At 47.9% G+C, this 26,582-nt stretch overlaps 1 protein-coding gene across 1 annotated transcript in view; it reads left to right on the plus strand.

The window, feature by feature from the left end:
* Nucleotides 1–289: 289 nt before the first annotated feature.
* The window catches only part of LOC146205542 (uncharacterized), a 59,592-nt gene continuing 33,299 nt past the window's right edge, over nucleotides 290–26,582 (plus strand). The window contains exon 1 of the mRNA XM_084590253.1: nucleotides 290–1,387. Within this exon, the coding sequence (XP_084446379.1) occupies nucleotides 505–1,387 (883 nt within the window). The 5' untranslated portion in view covers nucleotides 290–504. The remainder of the gene's footprint in view (nucleotides 1,388–26,582) is intronic.

Raw genomic sequence — 26,582 nt, forward strand, 5'->3', positions numbered from 1 at the left:
TGCCGCGCACAGTTGTCGCGCTAGTGGCCAAGGCGCGCTGTTTTGAAACCACCTGCGTGGCGTTCGCAGGAGCGGGCCGAGAGAAAGTTCTTGGAAGAGGAGCGCGCCTCTCGCCCTCCCCGGCGCTGCGTCCATGTGTGCGCGTGCGTCAGGGGACCAAGAGCCAACCAAGACACATTTACTGCTCCCTCCGAGCGCCGGGTCGACACGTCACGGCCCACGTGATGGGCCGCGGTCCATAAAAGTCGCGGTCGAACCGGCACGCTGCTCACACTCACACGCACTGAGTTCGGCGCGCGTTCTCGGCTGCTCTCTCTCCTATTCGCGTGGCTATCGCGCGTGCTTTGTTTTGCCTCGTGCGGCGCATGGTGGTCGCCAGCGTGGCCCTGTACAGAACGGGGCTTCTTCCAGAGAGCATCACGACTGCCTCGTCGTTGTTGTCGGACTGCACTCGTGTCGGCAGGCAGCCCTAGTCCGCAACCTCGGCTGCCGAGGCCGACCGGCATGGCCCTGGAGAACGCGGCGCGCCGTGCGTCGCCGACGCGTGCCACGGCCCGGCCTTCCTCGAGCCAGGGTTCGGCGGACAGCGAGAGCTGCCTGACGGGCGATGGGGCGGGTGGCGGCGCCGCCGCTGGTGGTCGGAGCCCTTCGAGCCAGCAGCAGCACAGCCCCAGCCACAGCGTGCGCAGAAAGCCGCGCGCCTCTCCGCATCGGTACCACGGCAGCCACAGCAATGGTTGCGCCTCGGCCACCTCGTCCCCTCTGCGGGACGCCAGCGTGAGTCGGTCCCAGTCCATGCGCACCACTCGCCGGCCGCACTCGCTGCAGCGCCACTTCCGCGACCGGATCGCCAGTATCCCTGGCGACCTGCTCATGGTGAACGGCGCCAACGACTCGCGAGGCTCGTCCAGCAGCTCGCTGCCCTGCGACGAGCCGACGGCCGACGTGCAGCGCCTGAGGAACTTTGCCGTCACCTCCAAGGGCGTCGTGAACCGCGGTGACTCGTTCCGCTCCAAGTCGCGCAGTACGCACAGCGTCGCCTCCACGGGCAGTGGCCACAAACTGGCCCTGCCTGCTGACGGCGACGCCTACTGCGTGTGCGCCTCTCTGGACGGAGACAGGCGCGTGGTCAGCTCCCTGCAGCAGCTCAGCCCTGAGCCGCCGGCGGCGCGCACAGACCGGGCCTCGTTCGCGCTCGCCTGCCTTGAACCGGCCGGCCCGAGCCTCTCCGGACTGCCCCCCGAGGTGGTGGTGACGCGCAGCGCGGAGCCGGCCGATCTGGCCCGCTACCGAATCCTTGTCCTTGGCGCCCGAGAGGTGGGCAAGACGTCGCTCATCAACCAGTTCATGACTTCCGAGTACATCTACGCGTACGACAGCTCAGTCGGTGAGTGCCTCTTCTCTACTCTCCGAGGCGAGCGGTACGTTTCAAACGGCGCTCGAGTGCTGTTTTAAACGTACCTACTGCCGCGCTATTTTGCATGGCACGAATGTCGGATCCACAAAAGGGAGATGGAACAAGAAAAAGTGGCAGGTTTTTAGCCGTTTCAAATTTTTTTACTGAGAGTATTGCCACTCAAGAAAGTGGTGAGAGTTGTGTAAACGTGACAAACAATTGTGGGCAGATTGACAAAACGCTATGTCCCTACATGGTGCCTTAGTTTTTAGCCGTCGAAGTTAAAGGTTACCAGGTTTTCTTTCTAAGGGCATATTCCCTAAGCGCTGGCACCATTGTCAGCTGCAACTTTACTATGATCGCGTTTGTACACCGTTTTGTGCAGTACGACTGTCACGCGCTGAAACCGAAAATGCTAGACACGCAGGCAGCGTAGGGGTTTGGACAACCTAACCAATATACCAACCTGGTCCCTATGGTATAAGTAGGCAGCGTTTGTCTGACAAAGCAGGTAATAATGTTAGAATTTTCTTCTCTTTTCGTCTGTTTAGTATTAGATGTTCCGTGACTTCAAACAAACCAAACGTCGCTTCTTTGTTAGAGTACGCATGTCTGTCGGAATGAGTCGCTTTGGGACGTTAAACCCCACAAACCAACCAAACAAGGACATCTCTAAGCACTGGCTGATGACCTGCTGATATATGTTACGGCAAAACTAACTGATCCTCACAGGAGCCATTTGCCAAGAGTAATTGTCATTACGCGTAGTACGACTGACACATTACCAAGAGAAATGGTGATAATGTTGTTGTTTTTCTCAGGACAACCGTAATACACTTTTCGTTCAGAAAGTTTTTTTATTTGTTTGTGTGAAGTATAAATTACCAAGTGGACAGTGATTTTGTGTTTAATCTCTTTAGGAATAAAGGAACCCGCTTTTGATAAGTCAGAGACTGACACGCTAACTTTTTTAGATCATTTTCGGAAGTGTCAGGTAGCCCGGCCGTCATTGGTTTGCGGGGGGTTCCAGCTAGTCACGAAGCTATATATTACGTATGGACAATTTTGTGGATCCGGCTCTTCACTTCAGTTTGTGCTTATTTAACTGTCGTTGCGTCGAATAGCTATTCCATGTCGCCAGCTCTGGCAAGCACGTGGCAATCTTACTTCACCAACAGCACTGTGTGGCATGCGTGGAAATAAGAGCCCTCTTCCGTCACATTGAGTCAACGAGCAGCAACTTGGAATTCAAAGGTTCTTCATTATATCGTCTGACACGGCAACGCCTTGCATTCATCACGGAAACTGAGGCTCAACGAGGAACAATACGACCGGTAAAAACGTTAAGCGCATCCATCGCAACTCGGAGAGCCTCTCGTCATTACCGGAGTGGCGCAAAATCTTCCCTCTTGCACTGTTAATTGCTTGTTTTTCAAATACTCGGATGCCCTAGTTTTTAAAGGCCTTTTGAATTCGCAGCGCCTCAATTTGCATATAGCATACGAGCCTCTTTCCACTTTGCACGTGTGCGTTGACAAAACAGCTCTGGAAAATTCATGGTGAAGTTAGCGCAAAAAACGAGGACCAAGGTAGGAGAAATACACAATGCGAGCGCTATTTCGCATTTAGCGCTCGTGTTGTGTCTTTCTTTCCCTACCTTGGTACTCGTTTTCTGCGCTAACTTCATCATGGATCGGATTCAACTTGCCTAAGCTGGGCTCTAATTCAGATTGGTACGCATTGGTGCATGGCCTTAAGATATACTGCAGTTTTCGGACAAGTAACTGAGTCATGGTAGAGAGAAAGAACAAAAAAGAATCAGTCAACGAGCGCTGTTTGCTTTTGCATACCGTCTGTGCGAAAGAATATCCTGTCTCGTTTCCAAATGGCAAGAGACTATAGCGCTGGGGCAAGGTGTGCTCTCAGCTGCTGACTGAACAGCTTGAAAGCAGCGTTACTGATAATTTGCCAGCTAACGCTACATAGAACTCGAGCTGTTGCAATGCCAAGCTCACAACCGGGTGCTGCGTTTGACTCTCACAAGTTCGACAGGTGCGCTTCTAACGAACTTGTGAGAGCCAAACTGAGCATCCAGTAATTTGTACCGAAGCGACGCGATGCGAACAAAAAAAAAAAGAAAAAGAGAGAGAGAGACGCCTTTCTTTCCACTTTCTCCTACACGAAAAACGCCATTGTCAAACTCGTTGATTGTTTTCATGAGCGAGAAACTAGCGGAGGCGCGAGCATTAGCAGGTGATGGGCAGGCGCTGTAACATTGCGATACATTTCCTGTTACCTTCACTAACGACACGGTTCAGTAGGCGTCCACGCTCGCGACCGGGACTTTCTGTTGTAGTGTTTCCTGGTTACGGCAGCAGTAGCACATTACGACGCAGAACGCTGTCTGACTCCGAGAGGCGTCATTGTTGCGCACAGGAAAAGAGATCGCATGCTTTTTTGCCGGCGCCATTTTCAGGAAACGCCTGGAATTGCCGTCCGTTGTTCTTTCGACATCGGAGCACCACCCCTTTCTTTTTTTTTTTTTTTGTTAAGGGGCGTTGGTATCTCGTATAAACATTTTGCAGCTATTTTATTTGTTGCATACTACATATAACCTTGACGCGTGTTTTTTTAAGGCAGTTAGGCAAGCGCGTTTTGCTCAATTCACACTGCAGCGTCGATCAGGGTGGAGAAATACTAATGCAGCGTTAGTTGTTTGCCCCTCGGTGTCAGTATGTCTAGTAATTTTGACGCCAAATGTAGCTGATAAGCTGCAGGCTTCTAGTGCTGTACAACTGTCGTTAAGCGTTGATAATTGTTACTCGAAAGCATTTTAGTACTCGTGTGGGTAGGCAGAGAACTTCTATATTTCACTCTCTCAAAGCAAAAGATGCAATGATGGCAGCCTCATCTCGATCAAAAGTAGTTTGAAATTCGCAAAAAATATCAATAAACACACTGATATTAAGGAAACTAACGCTCACTGTAACTATAGAAGAATTCTTCTGTTTTGTTTTTGTTTTTTTAATTTATGATGTGGATCAATTGGAAATTATAGTTCAGCCTTTTCTATGGCTGAAATATAATCGATTAGTAAGTAGCAGAAAAAACAACCTCATGGCGCAATGGGAACCGAACCAACGATCTTCGAACTTCGCATACGGTGTTTTACGAACTGAGCTATGGAGGCGGGTGTTCCATTTTCCACTTTCCGTTGTATTTATGTTGCGTATTACCTAACATTGCCTTATGCTTTCCTTAGTTTTGTTTACAGCTGGTTTCCATAACAGGTATGCAATAACTAATTCTTTTTTCCCCGCCCTTGTCAGTTGAATCACATCGATGATTGTGAACGAACGACCAGATGGCAGCAAAAGGCCATGGGTTTACGCGCATACACACAAAGCCCTAAATTAACAGCTCATCTAACCATGCCGCGCCATGATGCGTAAGTGTTTGATCAAGAGGCATCTATTTTAAAATATTTTAAAGGTATATTTTAAGTATATTCTACACCCTATAATGACTGTGGTAAACGGATTTGAATTTTGTCGGCATATAATGATGGCCTTATCGAGTCTGTAACGTCCAATTTCATGGCACGAAGCACATTACGGCTTTTCAGTAGAATGCTGTATCGCATAGTATATGTGCTTTACTTATGACATGATTAAGACTAGCAGTTGAATTCCTTAATTGCAGGATTGCGCTTGAACTTAGCAGACTTATTCTTTTTAGGGTGTTGTCGAGACGCCTTTAATATGCATATACGTTGAGAAGATTATAGTTTCAAAGAGCTGTTCAAACACTTCAAGGGCCCTTTGCAAACCTTCCGAGCTTATATAATCGTAAGCTAAGTCAGGTGTCTTCAGTTTCCTTTTACCGCGCATATTGGGTGTTAAGGAGTCGCTGAGAGCGCTTTCATTCTTTGTTCATTTTCTTACTTTTCATCTCCTCCCCTTTACCTGTGCTTCAAACGTGGGATGAGTGCTGTATCCCAACGCTAATCAAGTTTCGCATTAGCACCCCCGTTCAGCTGAGTATCTCGAAAGCGAGCACCGTCAGGCCACTCGAAAGGTGTGCAGTTACCATTTTCGGCGGAACGCCTCTTGATCTTTCCAAGAAGCGCGCAGCTTCACAGGTCAGATTCCCCATCGAAATAAACTTAATCACGCTGCAGTAGCGGACGGCACAAGGGCAAGCATAAGCGGAATGCCGTGGCTGCAGGAAGAGGATGCCGTGTCGTTTGAATTTGCATTAATTAATGCTTCTTCGCCCTCTTTAAGTATCGCTAACGACTTCCCCCGATATTCTCGTTTTCAGGCTAGGAAGCACCTAGGAAAAACTAGCTCAGCCATTTCTAGTCAGTAAAAAGGGAGGAAAAAATAACTAAAAATTTGGTTTTGGAAATTGAAACGTAGAAGGAAATGGGTGGAGAGACACGCGCAGATAACTGCCAGCCAGGACTAAAAACAATAAATGAGTGAAACGAACATAGTTGTCTTTTAGCAGAGAATGTTTTCCCATTTTTCGCTTGACTTCAGTGCAGCGGTTTGGGTTTCAATTTTTATGGTCGTATAGCCCTTACACCCTTATGTACCTGAGGTGATGTTATAACCTTAGGACTGAGTTGCCGCGGGCAAATTCTGTTTCAAGTGACACGCCTTGAAGATCTCCTATTGTGCGGGCGTCCGTTCTCTTTTTCTTATCATTAACAACAACACCAAAATAAAAACCCGGCTTAGTTCATAGTGGCAGCTTCGCGTCCATATTAGCAGCGGCGTTAAGGTACACGATTCTTTATTTTTATTTTTTGAGGCAATTTTAGAAAGCGGTTAGTTAGTGCGGAACAGGTTTTAATTAGGAGAAAGGGAAGGATGGTCGAAATAAAAAGTGCTCCTCATTTAAAATTTATTTGTGTATCGAACCCTCCTTCCTCCGCCATCGAGCCACAGGAATTACAGAAGTAAACTGGTGAGAACATGGAAATGGAGGAGGGAATGATGACTGACTGTGGTTTGGCCAATCGCGAATGAGGTTCGCTTACACTTTGGTTTTCACTTCAGTTTTGGTTTAATCTCATTAAATACTCATTAGCATACAGTCAGGATATACAGTCGTAATCTACCACATAATGCAAAAGAGCACCCGATATGGACATAAAGCCCCGCTTTAACCAATCCGTATGAACATGCCTGGCATCCAAGGCTTCTTACTGGTTCGGTTTCCATCTCAAAAGTGCTGCCGAAGTTGACAGCTGCTTCCACTGTCGGCTTCAGGCACGCACAGACAGACGTTGGTGAAATAAGGGCTCTAGTGCTAGCAAAATACAGTGGTTACATGAATGTTACGGAGCACCCGATTGTGCAGTGACGTGAAGTTAGCGGTACGCAAGACTGCGGGAACCATCTCGGGTCTTTTACAGAGTTTCTTTGAGCCATCTCGATATCATTAGTTATGTTCTCATGGGTAGGGTCGCAAACCGGGGCCGCATACTCGAGATTGGATAGTATCAAGTTAATGTATATGAACAGTTTGAAGTATTTTTCGTCCGTAAATAAATTTATTCATTAACCTTTCCTTGCGCCAGTTCTCTATAGTGGTGAGGTCTAACCAAAGTAATGCAGTCTTGTTATATATGGTTATTTTTCTACAACTGACACAATCGTTAACTAAGAGGATAGTATAACAGTTCATTAGTAAGGGGAGATTATTAATACAAGCAACAATTATAATAGAGCTTCAAGGACTGAACCTTGTGAAACACTTGGACTCATATCTGTTAGACCGGGTTATAGCCGTCAGCACAAACAGTCAGGGATTAAGAAATAAACATTCAATCCATTTCAATAAAGTAAAGTGATTATTTCCCTGATTTCGTTCGTGAAGTTATAGTTTATGATTATCTTGTCCAATGCTTTTGCAATATTCAAGCACATACAGTCAGCTAGTGATGATTGATGATGAAATATGATGAAATGCATGCGCAAAAAGATATTCTTGAGTTTCACAAGGGTAAGATTTTCGGAATCCGTGTCCTACGCACGTAAAAAATGGATTTCATCCAAGCGAATTAACAAGGTTGGTGAATATTATATGTTCTAACACTTTACAACGAATACTGGTAAAAGAAATGGGACGATAACTACAATGACATGTTTTGCTGGAGGACTTATAGACGGAAACTACCTTCTAATTTTCCACTCATTGGGCAGAGAAGATGAGCCAAGATAATACTGCAAAGATTTGGAGTGCATGTAAACATAAAGTGACTTGCATTTTTTAAAAAGAGTTTTGAGTTAATATAGCCATATCCCGGAACGGAATGAACGCTGATCTCGCCGATTAGTTAAAGGGTGCATATTAAAAGAGCTGAAGTGGCGTCTTGTTGGCGTATATGTTCATCAGATATAGCGGTAAAGTTCTCAGCAAGCGTATAATTATGACTAGTGGCACAAAGGTCGGAAGAAGTGAAATCATCCGAAGGGTGACCCTATACTAAATATCTTGAGCGCAAAGTTGCTTCTCTGATCATCCGCGCGTAATAACAAAAGAGAAATCGAAAAACCTTTCCCAGAAAACTTCGGACAACACTTTGGACGCGGACACAGTACTAAGCAAGTGTTATTGCTTTCCTTAGCATACGAAGGAAGGTCTGTACACACCTGCATAGCAAAGGGGTAGCGCTTCAGTCAGCGATCGCAAATGCCGTCTCCGCGTCCACTGAAGTGCAAGTCACTGGATTGGTTTCCTAAGTACATGAGAGACGATGGTGCTGCTGTCGCTCCGATGGGGCGTTTGAAGACGAGTTGTATGCCGGGCCGTATGCGTGCAGGATGGACGCGAAAACAAGATGCAAGAAAGCACCCCGTCAAACGCGCAAGCGTGGCAGGGATCCCCTGTCTGGGGTGACGGAGGCCGGCGGATCAGGCAACACGAGGAGCCAAAAAATGGAGGCCAGAGCGCACGAAGCATACAAGTAGGGCCTTCATATACTTGCTGCGTGGTACTAGATGGGCGCGGTTATCGAACAGAGGACTACTTAGTTTACGCGATACAGCTCCGCAAGATTCAGGACTGGTACTCTCCTTAATCAGTTGAAGAGAGGCCGTGTATTAGCATAAAAACGTACTAAGCAGTCTTAAAAAGTATAGGTTCTGATACTTTGCGTTGCCGGACCTAGCGGCTAGGTCATGAATGTAACTATATATAAGCGCACCCTGGAAAGCACGCCAAAAACACCACGCCGTTTACTGACAAAGTGGCTCCAAAGAAGGCAAGAAGACAGGTTTTCTGATGTCCCATTTCTCTTGTAACTCTACCACATTCACCTGAGTCGCCTTCGCTGCTATATGTAAATTAGATGTCATATGATAAGTACTATACATTCACATGCCTATATATAATACTTCCCATTACTTTTCACTAACGTCCCATCGTTCATACATGCTACACGCAAGGAGTAGCAACCACTCAGAACCTGAGTTTCTTCATTGTCAACGTTGCTTTCACGTTTTCGTGCCGCCTAGCGTCACGGTCGAACAGCGCGAGGACGTGGCTAGCTCCCGTGCTGCAGCTAATTCTATCAATGACTTTGCCAGGAACCGGCGTGCCGTTGCGTCATTTGCAGGCGCCGGAAGACAATCTCGTGGTCGCCTTGATTTCCGGGCGTCGGCAATTGGGCAGGACGCGTGTGCAAGCTTGGTATTGCACCGGGCTTCGCCACCCGCGCTGCGTCATTTGAGCCAGCCTTGTTCGAGGGCGGCACGCTCGGGGTTTTGCAGAAGCGGATAAGTATAGCGCCGGGCTGGCTCGCCCCCGGGCACGCGTGGAGCCGGCAACACACCCTGGCATCCATCGAGCTAGTCTCGCGTTTTTTAAGCTGAGATCAACTTCTGACCGACCCTCGAGGAAGTAATAACGCTTTCGAAACACTACCGTTTTCGCTCCGCGTGAAGTCTACGCGCGGGAACAGCCGCCAGACCCCATCCAAATTGTCTCATCAGCCTGCTCTGGCTGATTGGCTCCTTGCTTGCGTCTTTCACCTTGTGAGGCTATAGTTATCGCGCGTTCCCGCTGCTGGCCGGTCTCCCAGTTTACCTTCCCGGTCGGGCGCGCACTTTCCGCTGCTGTCGTAATGCGGCCGAGTGTGCGTGGTATAGTTCCCGCTAATTGAATGTATTCGCTCAGCAAAGCCACCCTTGGCGAAATGTGATTGCTCGGGGCACCGGATCCGCTCATCGAATGCTAAATAGAGGCGCTGCATTCGCCGACATCACGATAGGGCAATGCCACCGTCACTATGTCGGCTTGGCAAATAGGCAAACCGCCTTCAAACCGTCGCCATCGGAGGGTGGAGATGCCGGCAAAGGGCTGAAAAGGAAACGGGCCTTGAAAGGCGGAGGATTTGTATCGCCCAGAAAGTATACGTCTCGCTTGGCGAGCACACGCTCTGGGAGAAAGGTTACCCAGTCGGTGGCAAGGTCCCGTCTTTGTGCCCCGTGCGTGAAAGAAATAATGCTCTTCCAAGCGAGGATACGCGGTGTTACTAGGGCACCGCGTTAATTAACTAAAAGGGTCTTACCCACGTGGACCATTCTGCCGCTTAATTCGCGGAACCTTGCTTTATCATATCTCGAAGATGTCTGCAGGAAACTGGACATTACGCGCAACCGTCAGGACGAATTGCATAAAGTCCAACATGAGCGACTGCGCGCATGCGTGAAAATTCCCGCCACGGAAACGAGGGAACAGTAGGAATTGCTGCTCTTGCTGGGGCCCTTGCTGACCCTGAAAACGCGACTTTAATGAAAGGGGCGGTAACGAAGCAGGACGAGAGAGAGACAAAGGAAAAGGAATTTTTAATTAGCTAGCTCTATCCAGTATAAGGACTAGGTCGCGACTGAATACGGGCGCTACTGCACTCACAGCCCAGTGTTAGCGTACGATGTATCACCTGCTAAAAGGAACACTGAAATGGAGGCGTAAAATTAGAACGCTAAAGCGCCCGACCTAAATCTCTCGCTTACTATCTTCTTTTCTTGTGACGAAGTGAATTTATATGGCCTTATTTTAGTAGCTTAGCAAATGGATATTATGCGTCTCACCATTCATCAGCTACTGCTGCTGCTGCTGCTCGCTGACTCAATGATCAAGAAGTGTTCAGGGAAGCTCGCACTTCTATTTCTGAATGCTTAACTTACAGCTGGTGCGCGGAGCTTGCTAGCATAACAAAGCACCCGTTCCTTTCTCCCAGCGACTACTGCAGTGCGCACTGCAGGGGCACCAATAGTCTTTCCCGTGTCGCTAAACATTGACGGTCTCTCTCAGTACGTTTGGTACGTGGACCCTTGCCAACCTTTTAACATTAATAGGGCGTGGTACGAAGCTGTTTTCAGCATGTCCAAAAGACGCGTTACTAGGTTCTGAATTGAGATTTTTTTTTTTTTATGAATGTCATGCCTTGTTTTCGTTATTTTTCCGCAAATTCCCTCAACTTAGCTTAAGGAATACGTCTGGTAGACACAAGGAAATAGGGAAATCGCGCCGGCCTCCCCCTTACACCATTCCATTATACCAATTTCTTGTTTTTCTCTTGGGGCACTTTAGTCGGTACATATAGCTACGGACAGCTTGTTTGGAACACGTTATGAAAATGCTCTCAACAAAAACTCAATGTTTTAAAAGTAATAAGAAAGGCTGTAGAAGTTCTTTAGAAAGCAATGGTGATGCGCCTTTGGGGCCTACGAAACAAAATGTATACCAGAAAAACAAGCCAAAACGTGTACGCTATAGGCGCAAGAAGGCTCAGAAGTCTGTGCATGTACGTCTGCGCGTGTCTAATTGTGTGAGGAAGGGGGGGGGGGGGGGGAAAGGGGGGCGTGCCGAGCCATGAAAACGTAAGCGTCGCTACCAGATTAAATCCCGCGACCCCAGGTTCAGCACCCAAATATCATGTAACGAATCTGCTGCTACTTTTCTTTTTCTTTTCTATTTTGTAGCCGTCGAGCCATCATGGACGCTAAGAAAGAAAAAAGTCAATGAGTAAAATAACAAGCAGCGACACTACCTGCATGCAATAAAGCGATATATCGCAAACTAAGAAGGGAAATTGCATGAATTGAGTTTGCTGTGACTGGCACTGAGAGTGAAAATCGCGCTTTAGTGCTTTAAAGGCTCTTTCTAGGCGGACTTATCGAATCTTCAACGTGCACTGGCCGGCGAAAATTTCATTTACGATGGGCGCTGGGCGAGTGGCTGCGAGTGGCTTTTATTCGAGTCACAAATGCTGCACATATGTCCCATAAACGAGTAAGCTTTGTGAGAAAAACACGCAAAAAAAAGTTCCACGTCTCGTTTTTTGGCACCCTATATGCAGTGTATACGCCCATTGCAGTTTCACGACGTCGAGTAGGGAGAGATGAGCGAGGTTCGTATGGCGTCTGCAAGCACTGATTTGATATAAATCGCTCGGGACACAACTTTCTAGATTCGAGTTTCACAGTCTGAAAGACTGACAGCGGACTTCGCTGTGAGCGTGAATTCTGCGTACGTGAAAGGTGAGTGTCTCAATTTGTTTTTGCGCCTCTCCACTATGCCTGCAGAAAGCGCGGTCTTGCAGGTCTCTTACGCAATAACGTAGCCTTAATATTGCAGCTAGTGGCACCGACCTTGTAACCACGACCTCGTAGAGTTGCTCTAGACGAGAGAAAATCGGAAAATACTCGAATAACAAAAGCGACTGCGCTGAGGGCCACCACAGCAATCAATCATTTTGCTTGATCGGTAATCACGAGTTACTTTAGCACTTATCATGAGCTCTAATTTCAACCGGTGTGCACAAATTTGATGCGACAGCTGGCCTCCGGGAAAAGGGCACTTCACACGCAAAACCGTTGGCGCTAAGCCTTCACTTCTTTGCGCGTACGTTTTCGTCTGTCACCGTAGATGAACGAAGACGGGGAGGCCGCTGCTGAGCTGGTGAGAAAGGCGAGGCTGTCGGCGAAGTTGAAAGCAAACGAGAGACACTGAGGAAGCATGGGAGCGTCTGAAAGGCTTCCTGCGGGGACAGAGCGTGAAGGCTGAGGGGAAGCTCGGAAACCCGAAAATAGTCGCATTTAGGCGAAGTCAGAGCCGAGCGCCGAACCGTTCCGAAAAGGCTTAAAATTGCAATCTCTTTTTCAGAAGTGTGGAGAGCAGCGATAACTGAGCTGGGCAGTTCTCTTTTTTCCTTCTTCTTTCTTTCATGCGCACGCGTGTTTACGAGTCGTGTGCACCTTGCGTGCTAGCTCCTTTTCGAATGACCGTGAGTCTTCTCCTCGCATGGACGGGTTGTTGGCACCCCTACTTCCTGCTAATGCCTGGTGTCTTTACTGTCCTCTTGAAGTGCACATATACACCTTAGGGCGGGCCTGTTGTCAGTCTTCTGGACGTCGGCATCTGTGCCGCTTTGTCGCGCTCTCTACTGTTTACGAGAGTGTAACTAACGGTGCAAGCGAGGCATGCGAATCGGCTTTGCTATTATCGGACAATATTGCTGAAATATATGGCATAAAAAGCCATCTACTTGATTTAGCATTGCGTTCTAGTATAACTGATTTACTTCCGCATTTGCAGGGCCCGTGGTTTCTTTTCTGAGCGCACCAGCGCGTTTTATAACCATGTTCACAGTATGAATTGTTGAGAAAGTTAGTTTGCAAAACCTTGCGTAAGTCGTAGCGGGCTGTCTAGCTTCCATACCATACCTATGGTGCCGCCTCAATCTGTACAAAAAACGTGAACTGTGTGCGGCCCAAACCTCGGCTGTCACGATTAAACATTATTTTGTCTCCCTCGCAAATAAGCCCTTCTTGAGCATAGATCAAGAAATTACGGTTTCAGCGCGGCTTACTAGCAATATGTGGCTTTTTCTCGCCACTACTGAAAATCGCTCTCCCGAGAGCACGCCGACTAGAGTTTACATGGTCCGCTCAGGTCACCGCACGACTGACTTCCTCCCCAAAACGACCTTTCAGCAGCTGAGAGAGCCAGATGCCAGTGCACTCGTGATGGGGTACCGGATCACTCTATACATCGCCGCTCCAAGTACCAGAAAGATGCGCAGAACACAAAGAGCAGCGCCTATTGTGCTGAAGATGGTGGAGCGCACCTGACATCAGTATTTCGCTGTTACATCGCCAGAGCCATTTAAAACTGTTTGCACGCTTAATGTTTCTTTTGGCGCAAACATAGCGCTTGGCCGAACAAACAGCGCGCTTAGCGGCAGCTTCGGTGGAGCTCACCGCCAACGCGTGTCGCCGTGTCGGGGAGCGCAAGCGTGGGCTTACAAGCGAAGCCGCGAGCAAACGAAACGTGGTGTCCCGATGCAAGCGCACTGAGGGGCAACCTTGAAATTTGTGACGGGGGCGTGTGGGCCCATTAAGCGCCACTCGAATTTCAGTACGTTTGGTGTGGGAGCACTTCGATCGCCTCTCGACACTCTGTTTCTTCTTTCTTATCTCGTAGTAGGGCTTACAGAGGAATACTCATTCTGGGCCGCATTTTGTTCGGTGTACGCTCGAAGATTGCGAACCCCAGGTTTATTCGTGGTTTCTCTTCAGCACGAGTGGTTCACAGTGCCTAACAGGGTTGATTTGAGGGTCATTTGGTGATGCATTACTACATAAGACACGCGCCAATCGCACGAAGACACCGAAGAAGACGAATAACAAAGAGGACACTGTAGGTTTTGCACTCGTCGTTTTGTCGCCTTCTGTGTCATTGCCAGAAGTGCGCGTGTTTTTTGTAGTTTCAATAGGCTACCTAGTGCTTCTTATCTGGGAATATTTAGTTCCAAAGTGCTGCTCAAGCTGACCGGTTGCATTCTCGACTGGCATTGGGCATACAATAATAATAATAAAAAAAAACATTAGCGAACAAGCGAAATTTGGCTTTGATTTCGCTGCTCCTTTGCTGTTATTACTACTTTTTTTTTTTTGTTCGTAAATTTCATTTTATACGTAGAAGATTATGACTTGCGGGGGAAGTTACAAGAACTAGGGACAGGAAGAGCATTCTATACAGTGAATTTGAAACGGTCCTCTTTGCTTGTTCCTGCATCTTTTGACTACAATACTTGTTTCCTAAGTTTATGCGCTTTCCTTATTAACGTTAGAAAAATGCGACAGCGTACAGTCTGAAACAATATGTAAGAGAACGCTGAATTTGCACTCAGAGAGCGGATTTATTTTTGCATCTGTATGTGAGTTAGACGTATTAAAAATGAATCCTGTACCTTCAGGAAAGCAGACTGAAAAAAAAAAAAGAAGAATGTCTGATAATCCTCATATACGTAGGGAATAATCGTCAACTGTATGATAATAAAGTGCCTTTCATATTGCTTCGACCATTTCATGCGTCAGTTTGGAATTTGTGTCTTTATTCTTCTATCGGTGACAGTCATAAAGAAAGATTAAATGCGTGGGGGCTGCGCCTTTGGCAATATCTAGCGCTCATCGGAAGCGCGACGCAGCAGATTTGTCCGACGCAATAGCGTTTCTTGTTACTGCCTTCGACGTTCTATCCTCAGGCTGAACGGCGCGTCCCTGTGCGCGGATTTTTAACTGCAGTAGGAAATGGATCACGCATCGCCAGTGAATGTCGGATCGCTCGCAGAGCGCAGAGGTCCTCGAATGCTTATTGCGCAACGGCATTATCGCGCGGGACGTACGGTAGCAAAAAAAAAAAAAAAAAAAAAAAAAGAAAGAAAGAAAGAAAGAAACAGGAGAACCTATACACATCCGACCTGACATATGAGCACTGAATACGCAGGAAATTAACCGTGCCGTAACCGCCTCTTTTACTGCTTCTGAGCACGCTACAGATAAGAGCGCTAAAAATAGTTCTCCCATTTTTATCTTCATTATTCGATCTTTTCATATACTAAAACAAACAAAAAAAAACAGCTACCTGGGAGCAGCCGACGCTTGCGTAACTACCATCGCTCTTTCAACAGTTACCGTGCTTTAGCAACGTACACGGGCTGCCCCAGTTTTAGTAGATTTCGTGTACTTTCCTCATTGCTTGAACACGGTATAGCGCGCACATGTTGGCAATGGTAGAGCTTGTAAGATGTAGACCGTTCAGGGGTGTATTTCTGATGAGGTTGGTAAAACTAGAATACCTAAAAAAATGACGTCGTAATCGTTATAAATATGCGTTTCTATCATAGCGCCATGATTGTTGCGAAAAAAATATTGTAATTATTATAAACACCAAGAAGCATTTCGAGGAACGGTCGCTACGTTGCCGAAAGTTACCACCACCTGAAACTTAGGGGATGACATTTACATGCGCCCGACTGTTCTCGTTAAAGCAAACTCCCTCTTAAACCTTTCCTTCTCTGTTATCGTCTTTGCACTGTACACTTTACAAGAGGTTCTGATCAGTGATATTTGAATAATTACGCAAAAAGCAGGCTGTCCGACTTTTTGGACATCGGGGTTGTCAATGAAATCGGACTGAGCACCACGCACGCTCTAATGAATACCTCTAACTTAGAGCTATTCATTAGTGCGCGTCTGGCGGCCTAATCGACCACTGGCTAATTTACGCAGCCTTAGCAATCACTGCTATCGGCGACGGCCTGAATGTTCGAGTCGGCGGACCCATTCAAAGTGAATGATCCGGCAATAAATTTTGCAGCAAGTTTCCTGGCCACAACCAATTCCATGTAAGAAGGGCCAGCCAGCTCCCTCCCTGCACACTGGATATTCGGCGAGGCTTTGCGAAATGAATTAACTTCCTTGGCCTTGAAACGAGCTGGCAATGCGTTGTGCTTTGCATGTGTTCATACGAGATTAAATGAAGGAACTAACAAAGCAGGCCTTGTCGGAAGTATTCATTAGCCAGTCGCGACTAATGAATAAAAAAAAAAACGTGGGCGAAGACTGCTTCAAAGCTGCGTTTCTTTCATGGGTTAGGGCATCGCGGCGCCTACATAGAAGCGCTCTCTTTGACCGGGAACTTGCCGTTGCGCACGTTTAAGCTCACTCCCTATTGCCCTTCGCTACAATCTAATTAGCGTCACCAATACCGGTGTCCTAACACGAGGTGTTCCCGATGTGCTTCTTCATTGTCGCCGCCGCTGTCAACAGCCTGCGCGCTCCCCTAGATTCGGTCGAAAGTCGTTAAGCTCTCTCGAGTGAAGTGCGTTGCGAGAAAGTGTGAACTGCACGGAGACACCTCGCGTGGAGATACCTCCGGCGAAACTTAAGGTAGAGTTCAGTGTCAGGCGAAAGATACCGTCTTATTCTTGTTGCTTTTAGTGCAGCAACCAACCCTATCGGATCCGTCTTTTGTCTTGTGTCGCCCGCGAGTCCCGTACAAAAGATGCTCAACGGAAACAAAGCCCTCCATCGGAGTTGCCGGGGCGTGCTCTTAGGCCCCGAGAACACCGTTCAATTATCTGAAGCGCTAATGACTCACCATGCGCTGTCGCCGCAGGCAAAAAGAAAGCCGCAGCGGCGGAAGCCTTCCACCGGGAGCTCTTCCATCTGGGTCGTTAACATTCTGTCGCTGCAAATGACAGCGGTCGCAGGCGCCTATAAATACCGCGCTCCGATCGCCCGCTTCGGAACACCACGCGTGCTACGCTGAAAATGCGAAGAGCGCTTTCCTGTCGCGTGCCGGCAGTGTTGCATTGCTGTATTATTGCTAACCGTTCCGCGAAGTATTGCTTACTTGACGTGCAAGCTCTTGAAGCTGATATAATTTTCTGGCCGCATCTCAACAACCCACAGCAATACTAGCTTTGAAAGGCTTACAAATGATTTCGCATTTGCCAGCGTGAGCTGCCACATCTTTGCCTTTAAGTGCTTCGAAAACGGCGAGAAGAAAAACGTGAAGTAGCGGAAACAAGGACAAGCCCGAGCACTCAGGCCGGACGCACACTCCGACAAAACGACACTGTCCGCTACCAGTGAAGTGCGAAATTTTGCTCGCTTCCTACGGTAATTACCAGGGAAGACGTCGGATGGCCGCTTGCGATTATACAACTTGTGCCCACAAAATAGTGCCAGGGACGTAGTTTAAGATGACGATGCATGCACTAACGTGGGCCTCTGCGCACTGTCTAGAAAGTCAGCTCGTTACATACATCTCGCTCGGAGTCCGGAACGCGTCAGCAGAAGACAACCTGCATAATTTGCGAGTCGTAAGAATGCGCATCTCTGACACTTGAAGCTGCAGACGCAATTTCACTGTCATGACCGAGAGTTTCGCCTTGGTACTAGACTCACGGACCTAGTGCGGACCTTTCGGCTCATAGAAACGTAGCCCTCCACAGCCCTGCTTTCCAAACAGCAGCGCCGAGTCTAAAGTGCACCCAGCACAAGAATCATAACACAGGAGAAACCTTCAATTCTGTATGACGTAATCCGGCGTGTCCACAATCACCGAAGCTCCGGCGGGGATTCAGTTGGGCTGTCCATAGTGGCGCCTGCAATTTCGCGTATTGATTAGCTTCCGATGGTCTGCCAGCGCCGCAATAAGCGGCCTCCTCGCTCTACTCTGCGCGCCGGGGCACCCACTTCCGAGATAACATTGTTTGCCGTCGACAGCCCATCTTGGCAGCAGTGTTTATGGGAGGCCAAAGCAGATGGGACGGGCTCTTCCTTCGGTCGCTTATGGCTTTTTTGCTGCGCTGGACTAAGGTCCAGTAGCCGAGAACCTCATCTACAGTGGTTTCTTGCTGGCCTTCTCTGCCGGTGCGCGTTTTGTTTCGCTGAATCGCTACACGTTTTGGGATTGCACGTGCTTTCTGCAGTTCGAATGGATGACCGTGGCTATACCCGTTGTCTCTGGCGGAAGAGCCGGCTTCTTCCTTCGTTCAAGGGCAGAAGCTCAGCTTCCGGCTGCCGATCGACCTGCAAACGTCGCGAACGTTGTGCATCAAGGCTGAGAGAGAGGGGGAAAAATGGAGCCGCCCCTAAAAATGGCAGCGCACAACCTTGCTTTCGCGTATTAGTCCCTGTTTCCTTTTGTCCGTCGCCGCGACTGGGTTGCCCGAAAGGCGTAAAGTGTACACAAACAAGAAGAAACGCTTCGCAAACTGTTTCGTGTGTGGACAAGCTTTTCCAAAAACGTTCACTCGAAACAAACAGTAGCAATAAAAATTACAACAAAGGAACTCCCATCCTTGCCGGCAACCCTACAGCCTTTTTATCCCTGGCTCAAAAATGGCGCAATCGATCATCTGTTTTTTGTGAAGGAGAGGTCAGGTTTCTGAAATTATGTGCCCAATGACAAAAACCTCATCGTGCTCTGTCACATCTTTAAAACTGGGATGCTTGCTCGTTACTAGAGCAACGACAGTGCTTCTTCTAATACGGTCATCCGTAAAGTGACACTGATGATCGTGTTACGTACACTAAAACTGAAATCGCATTACTGTTGTTTCCTCTAGACTGCCAAATCACGGAGTTGCGCTACAGTTTATATATATATATATATATATATATATATATATATATATATATATATATATATATATATATATATATATATATATATATATATATATATATATAATACCTCTAATTTTAAAACTTTGTGCTACAAAAATCTCATGACTTGGCTGTAGCTAGGCATATATTGAGGTATTTCACTTACGTGGGAGAACGCGATTACTTATTTTCTCATTCCTTTAAGATAAATAGATGGAGTAGATGAAGCACAGATTACGTTTGTATAGCATGCGAAAATGAAGTGTACTTGGCTGCGAGAGGCGAATAGCGAGGTGGAGGAACGCTCCATTTAGGTAGGAGTTTATATATAGACACACGCTGCAAAAAAAAAAAAAAAAAAAAAAAAAAAGCACGTTTTACTAAAGTTTTAACTGGGGAAAAGCTTAGCCTTCATCAGAGCAACGTCCATGATTGTTGGGCATCAGTATACGGAGAGATGGAAAGAAGACTGCACAATGCACCTTACGTAAGATCCCCCACCCGAAAACAATTTGCAGCTGCGCAGTCATTGCGCTGAGGAAGAAAACATCTTAGGTGCAACTAGTGCTTCAGAAACATGTTCGTTGGCTGCTTCTCTCCCTCACTGCTTTCGAGTGTTTGTTGCACTCTGTCCTGCAACTATGTCATTTCATCTTCCCTGCTGGGAGCAAGGAAAATCGCCTGAAATAAGGGTCTTTGTTCGAACCAAGCAGACGAGTTCTTCCATTCGATGGCGCTGAGTTAATTGCCTCGCTCAATGTTTATTTCAGTCGCGCTGGTCGAAGCAGTGGTCGATTAGAGCAAAGAGAGGCCTCTATAGACCAGGGCCAACGTTGACATGCGACAGGATTGGCTGGCCTCCAGGTTCACTTTTCATTCTTTAGCCGAATTCGTTGAGGATGAGACCAAACGGTCGAAGCGTCCTTCGGCAAGCGCTCATAAGTATTATTGAACGTGGGTATCGTTTCTGTAACTATCTGTATCGCATTGGGTACGTTTGTAAAACGACTGCAGCCGTCTGCGAGGCTTAAGCAGCCTTCAGGAAATCTTGTTCGAAAAATAACCGGTTGCCTGAGCTCACTATAGCTCTTCAGTCAATTTTGCCGCGCTGTATCAGTCGTGCTTTCTCACCGCTGTTGCACACTGCTGCCGTGGACGTTATGCCACCAGTATTCCGTTTCACACTCCGTCCCTTATTTGTTAAACGTGCCGAGGAAACACCGTTACCCAGCGGAAAGGATAGATTTGTCTCAAAAATCACGTCGCACCAGTAATAACCCACCGCTTTCTCTAAAGAAAAATAATAATGAAGTCCTCGTTAGGCTTTTTGAATTCGACGCTGTACTCAGTTTAGGTCTTTTTGCGGTAGGTCCAAGGCCAGTTTCGTCTAGTTCGCGTCCAGACCTGCGCGAGAACAAAAAGCAGTGTCTCTGCCCCCGAGCTGAGACCCTCGGAAAGGGCTTTCAGAGGGAGCGACCGGCCGCTTGCAACACTTGTGAGCGCCGATTGGAAGACGAGGAGTCGATCGTGAGTTTTCGAAAGGCCTCTGCTGTGCGCGCCTACTCAGGCTAATTTTGTCCCTTGGCCAACAGTAAAAGCGGCGGCTGCTGGCAGGGATCGGAAGCGCCTTCGCCGCGTTGCGTTCGACAGCGACCGCGCTTGTCGTTAGCGCCGCCTGCGGAGTGGTCCGACTCGCGCCGCCGACAGCCGCGGGCACCTGAGCGCGACGAAGACAGCCGCGAGTGGTCCCTGCTCGGCGGTCCTAGCTGCACGGGGGAAGATATGCCTCGCGCCTAAATTTAGCGGCCCGCAATCGATAGCCGGTGCACAGGAGTGAAGGTTTTCGCCTCTTCCTTTGCCCGGCCAAATGGGGGTTACTTGCCACCGCTCTGAACCACGTCGTAGGCGACCCTAGTGTGGGCGGTCGGGGCTTCGCCGCCGGGCTCCGCGAGCCGCCGGGATTGCTCGCAACAGGTGGTTCTTTCGGAGAGTGGCGACCGCAGGAGGAGGAGCAGGGAGGGGAAAAGGCGAAGATTGAAGCCTGGACCCATCATCTCGGAACGACGCCGGTGGAGACGGAAGCGCACATGAATTGAAACAGGAATGCGTGAATATTACGACAAGGACTTCTGAAATCAAAATCATTGGCTACCTTGCGCCCCGTCTTTTTTTTTTTACTTTCCAATAATGTAGGGCCTAGTTCAATAATGTAGTTCAATAATGTAGGACCTAGCCCTAGTATATGGACTTCTATAAGCGAAATGTTATTTTTGTCTAAGCGTTTCACCATCGGTGGGCTAAGACCTTAATGCTCACTCCTTTCTTCAGACGTTTCGCTGTGAAAAAGAGTATGCGGTGTTCTTAGATCACTGTCCTTCGGTTTCTATCATAGAACCCATCGTCTTCCAACTCATTTGTTTTGTGCCATCCACTGAATTGCTGGCATGCGCTACAGCTGGCATTGCCTGCCAATGTAGTTCGTACAACAAAAACTCGCTCAGAGCACGAAACGCAAAGGTGGAAAACTACCAATCATATAATTCACCGGCAACGAATTATATGCCCAACTTGTACGCCCTTTTCGCAACATTCCCAGCCGCATTTGGTTCTAGGGCAGCAGTCCCTCACGAATGAGAATAACGGCGCTCGGGTAGGTGAGATCAACTTCCATTCTCACCGCTTGAATTTCTGCTTGATTTCAGTTGGTTGCGATATATTCAGCAAAACTACATAGAACAGAATCAAAGAGTCAGTGACTGTAATAAAACCCTGAAGTGAGACTGATGAAATGAAAACGACACATAAAGAAAAGCAACTAAACCAGCGCCATAAGCAATTGTATATTCATGTTAAATGGACGAATAGTAAAAGTAAGATTCTTCACTAAGCACAGAGAATAAAATACAGCCCTGAAGAGCTCTAAAATTACACCGCAACATGCGCAAGCCGCAGCCAAATGCAAAAGTGTCTCGAAAAGTGCTAAGAAATGGTCACGAAATATCATGTCATATATCAAATACGGAAATCTTTTTGTGGGTGTGTTTATCTGTGAGAGTCTCTATAAGGGCAATAATTTAAACGAGCAAGGAGATTCATTTCCATATAAGCTTACAGCAGCAAAGAACGCGACGTCAGTAGAGCTGTAAAATTTGGTGCTCTCCTTATCACCAAGGGAAAGGTCATGTGTTTGAGTGAAGCATCAGTGGGCTTTTCAGAAGATTAACTCATATTTTTAAACAGTCGTTAGCGGTTCGCACGCACGTATATAATTGAATAGACTCTTGGTTTAGAATATCCAAGGTTGTCTAATACGTTACACCTTTGATTTGAGTACTTTGTTCCGCTTTTGCTACATCGTACCAAATGCCATAACTCTCCATTGAGATTTATAGCTAGCGGTACTGTAATATACACGACGTTTCTGCATCGTGCAGGTTGTGTAGCCTACACAAATCACTGGAACAAAACCAGCGAACCGGAACTACTCGTAGACTTTTGTTTCCTTCTCTTCCGCGACGTTTTCTTTCAAACTCGAAGCCATTTGTGTGGCGCAGCTGCTAGATGGAGGTTGAGGCCATGCCTTGCATAGCTCAAACCGCAAGTCGGTCGTGTGGTGCTTTACTTCGTGAACTGTTCGGCCGCTTATAGTGATGACATCAGGTATCCGCTACGGCTGATCGCGAGAGCATTCCGCTCGACGACGCTGAAGCGACGAAACGGAGTCGCGCGCTGATTTCTTCTTCGTCGTTCCCCAGAGCGCGTTGTGTGAGCGAAACGCAGTTTCATTTTGTCCGCTCCACTCACTCCCCTTCCAGTCTGAGAGGCCCGCTGTAAGAAACGACCGTGAAAGATAAACCGAAATACGCTTTGGCGGGTCACGTCACCGTGCGATCTCCGTGAGCATATATCTCGTTTACTGAAGTGCATAGCTTTGCAAACATCAGAGAAAGAGCCCCGCGAAGTGTCTCCTCTCGTATATATACGTCGCGTGCTGTGTTCGCTTGTTGCGAAGGGGCATTCATATGAATGAAAAAAGATAAATAAATAAATAACGGAAGAACGAAGAAATGCTTTCACTGCTCTTTTTTTTTTTATTTTTTAATAGATGCTCCTACTCCTGTCGCTCTTACTCGGTTTCAAAGGAAGACAGATGACATTTCAAGTGCTGCAAGTTGTAGGCGAACCTTTTATACTTCTATCGCTGCAAAAGCCATTGTTTGAAGAGTCGTGAAATATCGTTTTGTAAGTATAATTTTTTTTTTTTCAATCGGAGCTATTTGAGAGCACGAATCTATGGCTCGCAGATATAAGAAGAGCGCGAGTGAGTTTAGAAGAGGTGGAAAAAAAGAATGTCTAGGTCTGAGTGAAAGCTTTGGTACGGTCGCGTGGGCTTCGCAAGCGGCACTTTCTCATTATTCTGGCACTACCGGCTCTCGGAATAAAAGGGAAACGCAATGAGGCCTTTAGAAAAGCACGTCAGCGTCTACCAGGGTGGAAGTTGCGTGATCAGGTATTACCGGCACACGCCCGAGTGAAGAAAAGACTAAATGTGCCTCCTCCGTAAAACTTGAGCGGAATTTTTCTCCTCGGTACCGAAAGAGGGTTTCGAGGGCAGTAGCGAGCAAGAGAGCTTGGAAACAAACCAAAAAATTGAGGGGCGTTGGGGGTACGGTACCGATCGACTCCACACGCATTCACCGGTGCGAGAACCGTCGGCGATGGTTGCGGGCAAGGAAATAAGTAGACAGTCATTAGAAGGCGGAGACAAAATATGAACCAAGGTGCCGCTTCAGCTTCCTTTCTTCTTTAAATTATATAAAGCCAAGCAGCGCATTTCTGCCGCGATTGCAATTGCTTTCTTTTCGATGCTGAGGTTTCGGGTGTGTTGCGTTTAGTCATAAATCCATGTGTGCCTCTTGCAGTAGCTATATGTCGTATGCAAGGTTAAAAATCTTGACGTTTTCAATGTCATTTCCATCAAGAAGTAATAAAAATAAGGCCACATGAATATCGAACCCTTACATTTTTTTTTCTTCTATTTCTGGGGTAATGTGAGCGCTATCTCCTTCGTTAGGGCCAAGACCTTTCTTCTTTTTGATCCCCAATTCTTTGCCTTTATTGTGAAGCTTGTTGGGCGTGCGTAATAAGCTGCATTTTAGTTCGGAATAAATTACCTGTTAGTGTGCAACGTAGTCATTACGACGTCGCGATAAGCGAATCAGGTAATGAAAGATTCGTTTATGTACTTTTTTTCGGGCCAGTGTGTTCGAGCCACAAGATCACACTCCTCGCAACAAATTATTTTTTATACGCTTGTACTCGCATTGCGCGGCCTCGCTGATTCGAGACATTAAATTAATCCGACTCGGTTCAACAAACGCAACGAGTGTATTAACGAATACTCTAAGTTGGCGGAATCCAGAGATATTAAGAGGTCTTCACCTCGTTTTTGTTGCTTTCAAACAGCAAGGATGAACAGTCACGCTGGTCCTTCTAACCCAATCGAAAACCCGTCTTTGTCCCATTTCTTGCTCACATTGGAGTCGTTTCTCCATTGGCGCTGTTCTCATGCTTTGTCAGCTGCCGGCAAGTGCATGCACTTAATTTTTCTCCCCATAGGTGACAAAATTAGGCACCCGCAAGTGAGAATACTCAATAGCTTGAGATAAATATATGCTTTCACTGGTTCTTTCTGCGGTTGAGGTCTGCATTCTACATTCTTGTGTGTAGATATAGGGGGGGGGGGGGGGTAGAAGGTTGAATGGTTTCGGTAGCGTGTAAATGTAGAGGTGACACACGGTATGAAAACGACACACACACACACACACACACACACACACACACACACACACACACACACACACACACACACACACACACACACACACACACACGCACGCACGCACGCACGCGTGCGCAGGCACTAAGACACGCAAGCACGCGTGCGCGCGTTAATCACTGTCCTCTCGATGATGTAAGTTCCAATCATTTACCTCAGTTACCTCAAGGCTCAACCGGACCGCGCACCTTGCGCTCTAAGCAAACACAGGTATCTGTTCTGCATTGTCAAACTGGTAGAGGCAACTTTATAGCCACATTCAAGCGTGCAGCACGGCATCCCATGCTGCATTTTGAGGCCTTCCTTCTTTCTTCTGTATGAACACCGCAACGACTGTTTTGCCAGTGATAGAACACATGTCTGTCGCAAAATGAGCCTAGTTCGTCCTGGGAAGCGATATCACGCATCCTTGAAAATCTCTCAGATGCCCTTTAACGCTTACTCAGATGGCTCTTCCTAACTCGTACTTAAGGGAACAAAAGGGCAGCAGAATGCTGAACGTTCGCAGTATCCCGCGGATCGCAGTCCGCGTTGCCAGTAGTACTCTTCTCACGATGCTCATAGAGCTGTTGCAGCGCATCTATGTGACAGCGAGCTGCAACGCTGCGTGAAGGCGCACGCTACACGAGCGTGACCAAGCGAAGCGCGTCGCAGACAATCTGCTGACTGCAACTTGTACGCGAAAGTTCCCAGAAAGCGCGCGCTTTCCAGCGAGGTGTGCAACCGGTGCCGCTGACGTCCTCTCGTCGATCGGTCTGAGCGTTGAACTCGGTTCGGGAGTCCTCTTCCACTCGACTGGGCGCCCCTCGGACCGTTCGTTTCTCTTTGTCTCGTTTTTTGGCTTTCCGTCGCGAAGGGGCAGCGTTTATAATATTTTCTGGAAAGTTTCGGCTCCGCAGTTACCGACCGGCTGCTCAGCCGGGAAAAGGAGGCGCGCGCGATGCGCTCGGCGGCGGCTGCGCGCGCAGGGAGCGCCGCTATTTCGGGCGGTCTCCGAGCGAGGCGGCGAGAGAGGAGCGGGAGAGTGGCGAAAAAGTGCGCTGTCGAGTTTCGTCTTCCTGTTGCTCCAGATTGGCCATGAGTTCAGTAGACAAGCCATCATTCATCACGCGTGGCAGCGAATGATGCGCGCGAGGTTCGAGTCCCTCTCTGTGTCGCCGAAGCCGCTTTGAATCGCCACGCTTTTTCTGGGGAGAGCAGCGAGCCAGCAGTCGGCGCTCCTTTGCTGTCTTTTTCATTCGCTCCTCGTCCCTAGGGCGCTACACCTTCCTAACCTCTCTCTCCCCTTCGCCAGCCCTTACACTTGCGGGCTGCGGTGATTTCTATACTTTACCTCCCGGCGCTTGCAAATGCGATGTTAGCCAGTCGTTCGTACGAGCGCGTCGTTATGAGACAGTTTTCGTTTTGCTTTTTCCTCCTGCGCTCGGGATATGTTTGTGATATGACGTGCGTTCAAGGTAGTGATATGCTGCCGCGGCAAAGTTGAGGACAGCATAAATTTTTTAACCCTTCGAGCTTGAACAAGAGTTGCAGCTCGGACAAGTTACATCGTCATAGTGTAACCAAGGAGCAAAAAAGAGCGCAGATGCCGGACGCAAAGAGAGAGGCGGGCACTGCGGTTAACTCGGCGTGCACGGCGGAGTTGAAAAGGAGGCCGCGAGGCTTGTCCTTGCTCACTGTCTTTTGACCTGTTGTTATTGCGCTGTTACGTCACACCAGGTGGAAGGCGCATACGAAAAGCTGCGTGGCATACACAGTAAGCCTCAAAATCTGAATGTATAGTGTGTTACTTCGAGCATGGGTCTCGTCAAGAAGTTTGCACAAGCTCCACTCTATACAAAGCATAGTTTTGGTGACTCCCGAC

Source organism: Amblyomma maculatum, chromosome 1 (assembly GCF_055883805.1).
Source record: "Amblyomma maculatum isolate TAMU_Amacu chromosome 1, ASM5588380v1, whole genome shotgun sequence".
Lineage (NCBI taxonomy): Eukaryota > Metazoa > Arthropoda > Arachnida > Ixodida > Ixodidae > Amblyomma > Amblyomma maculatum.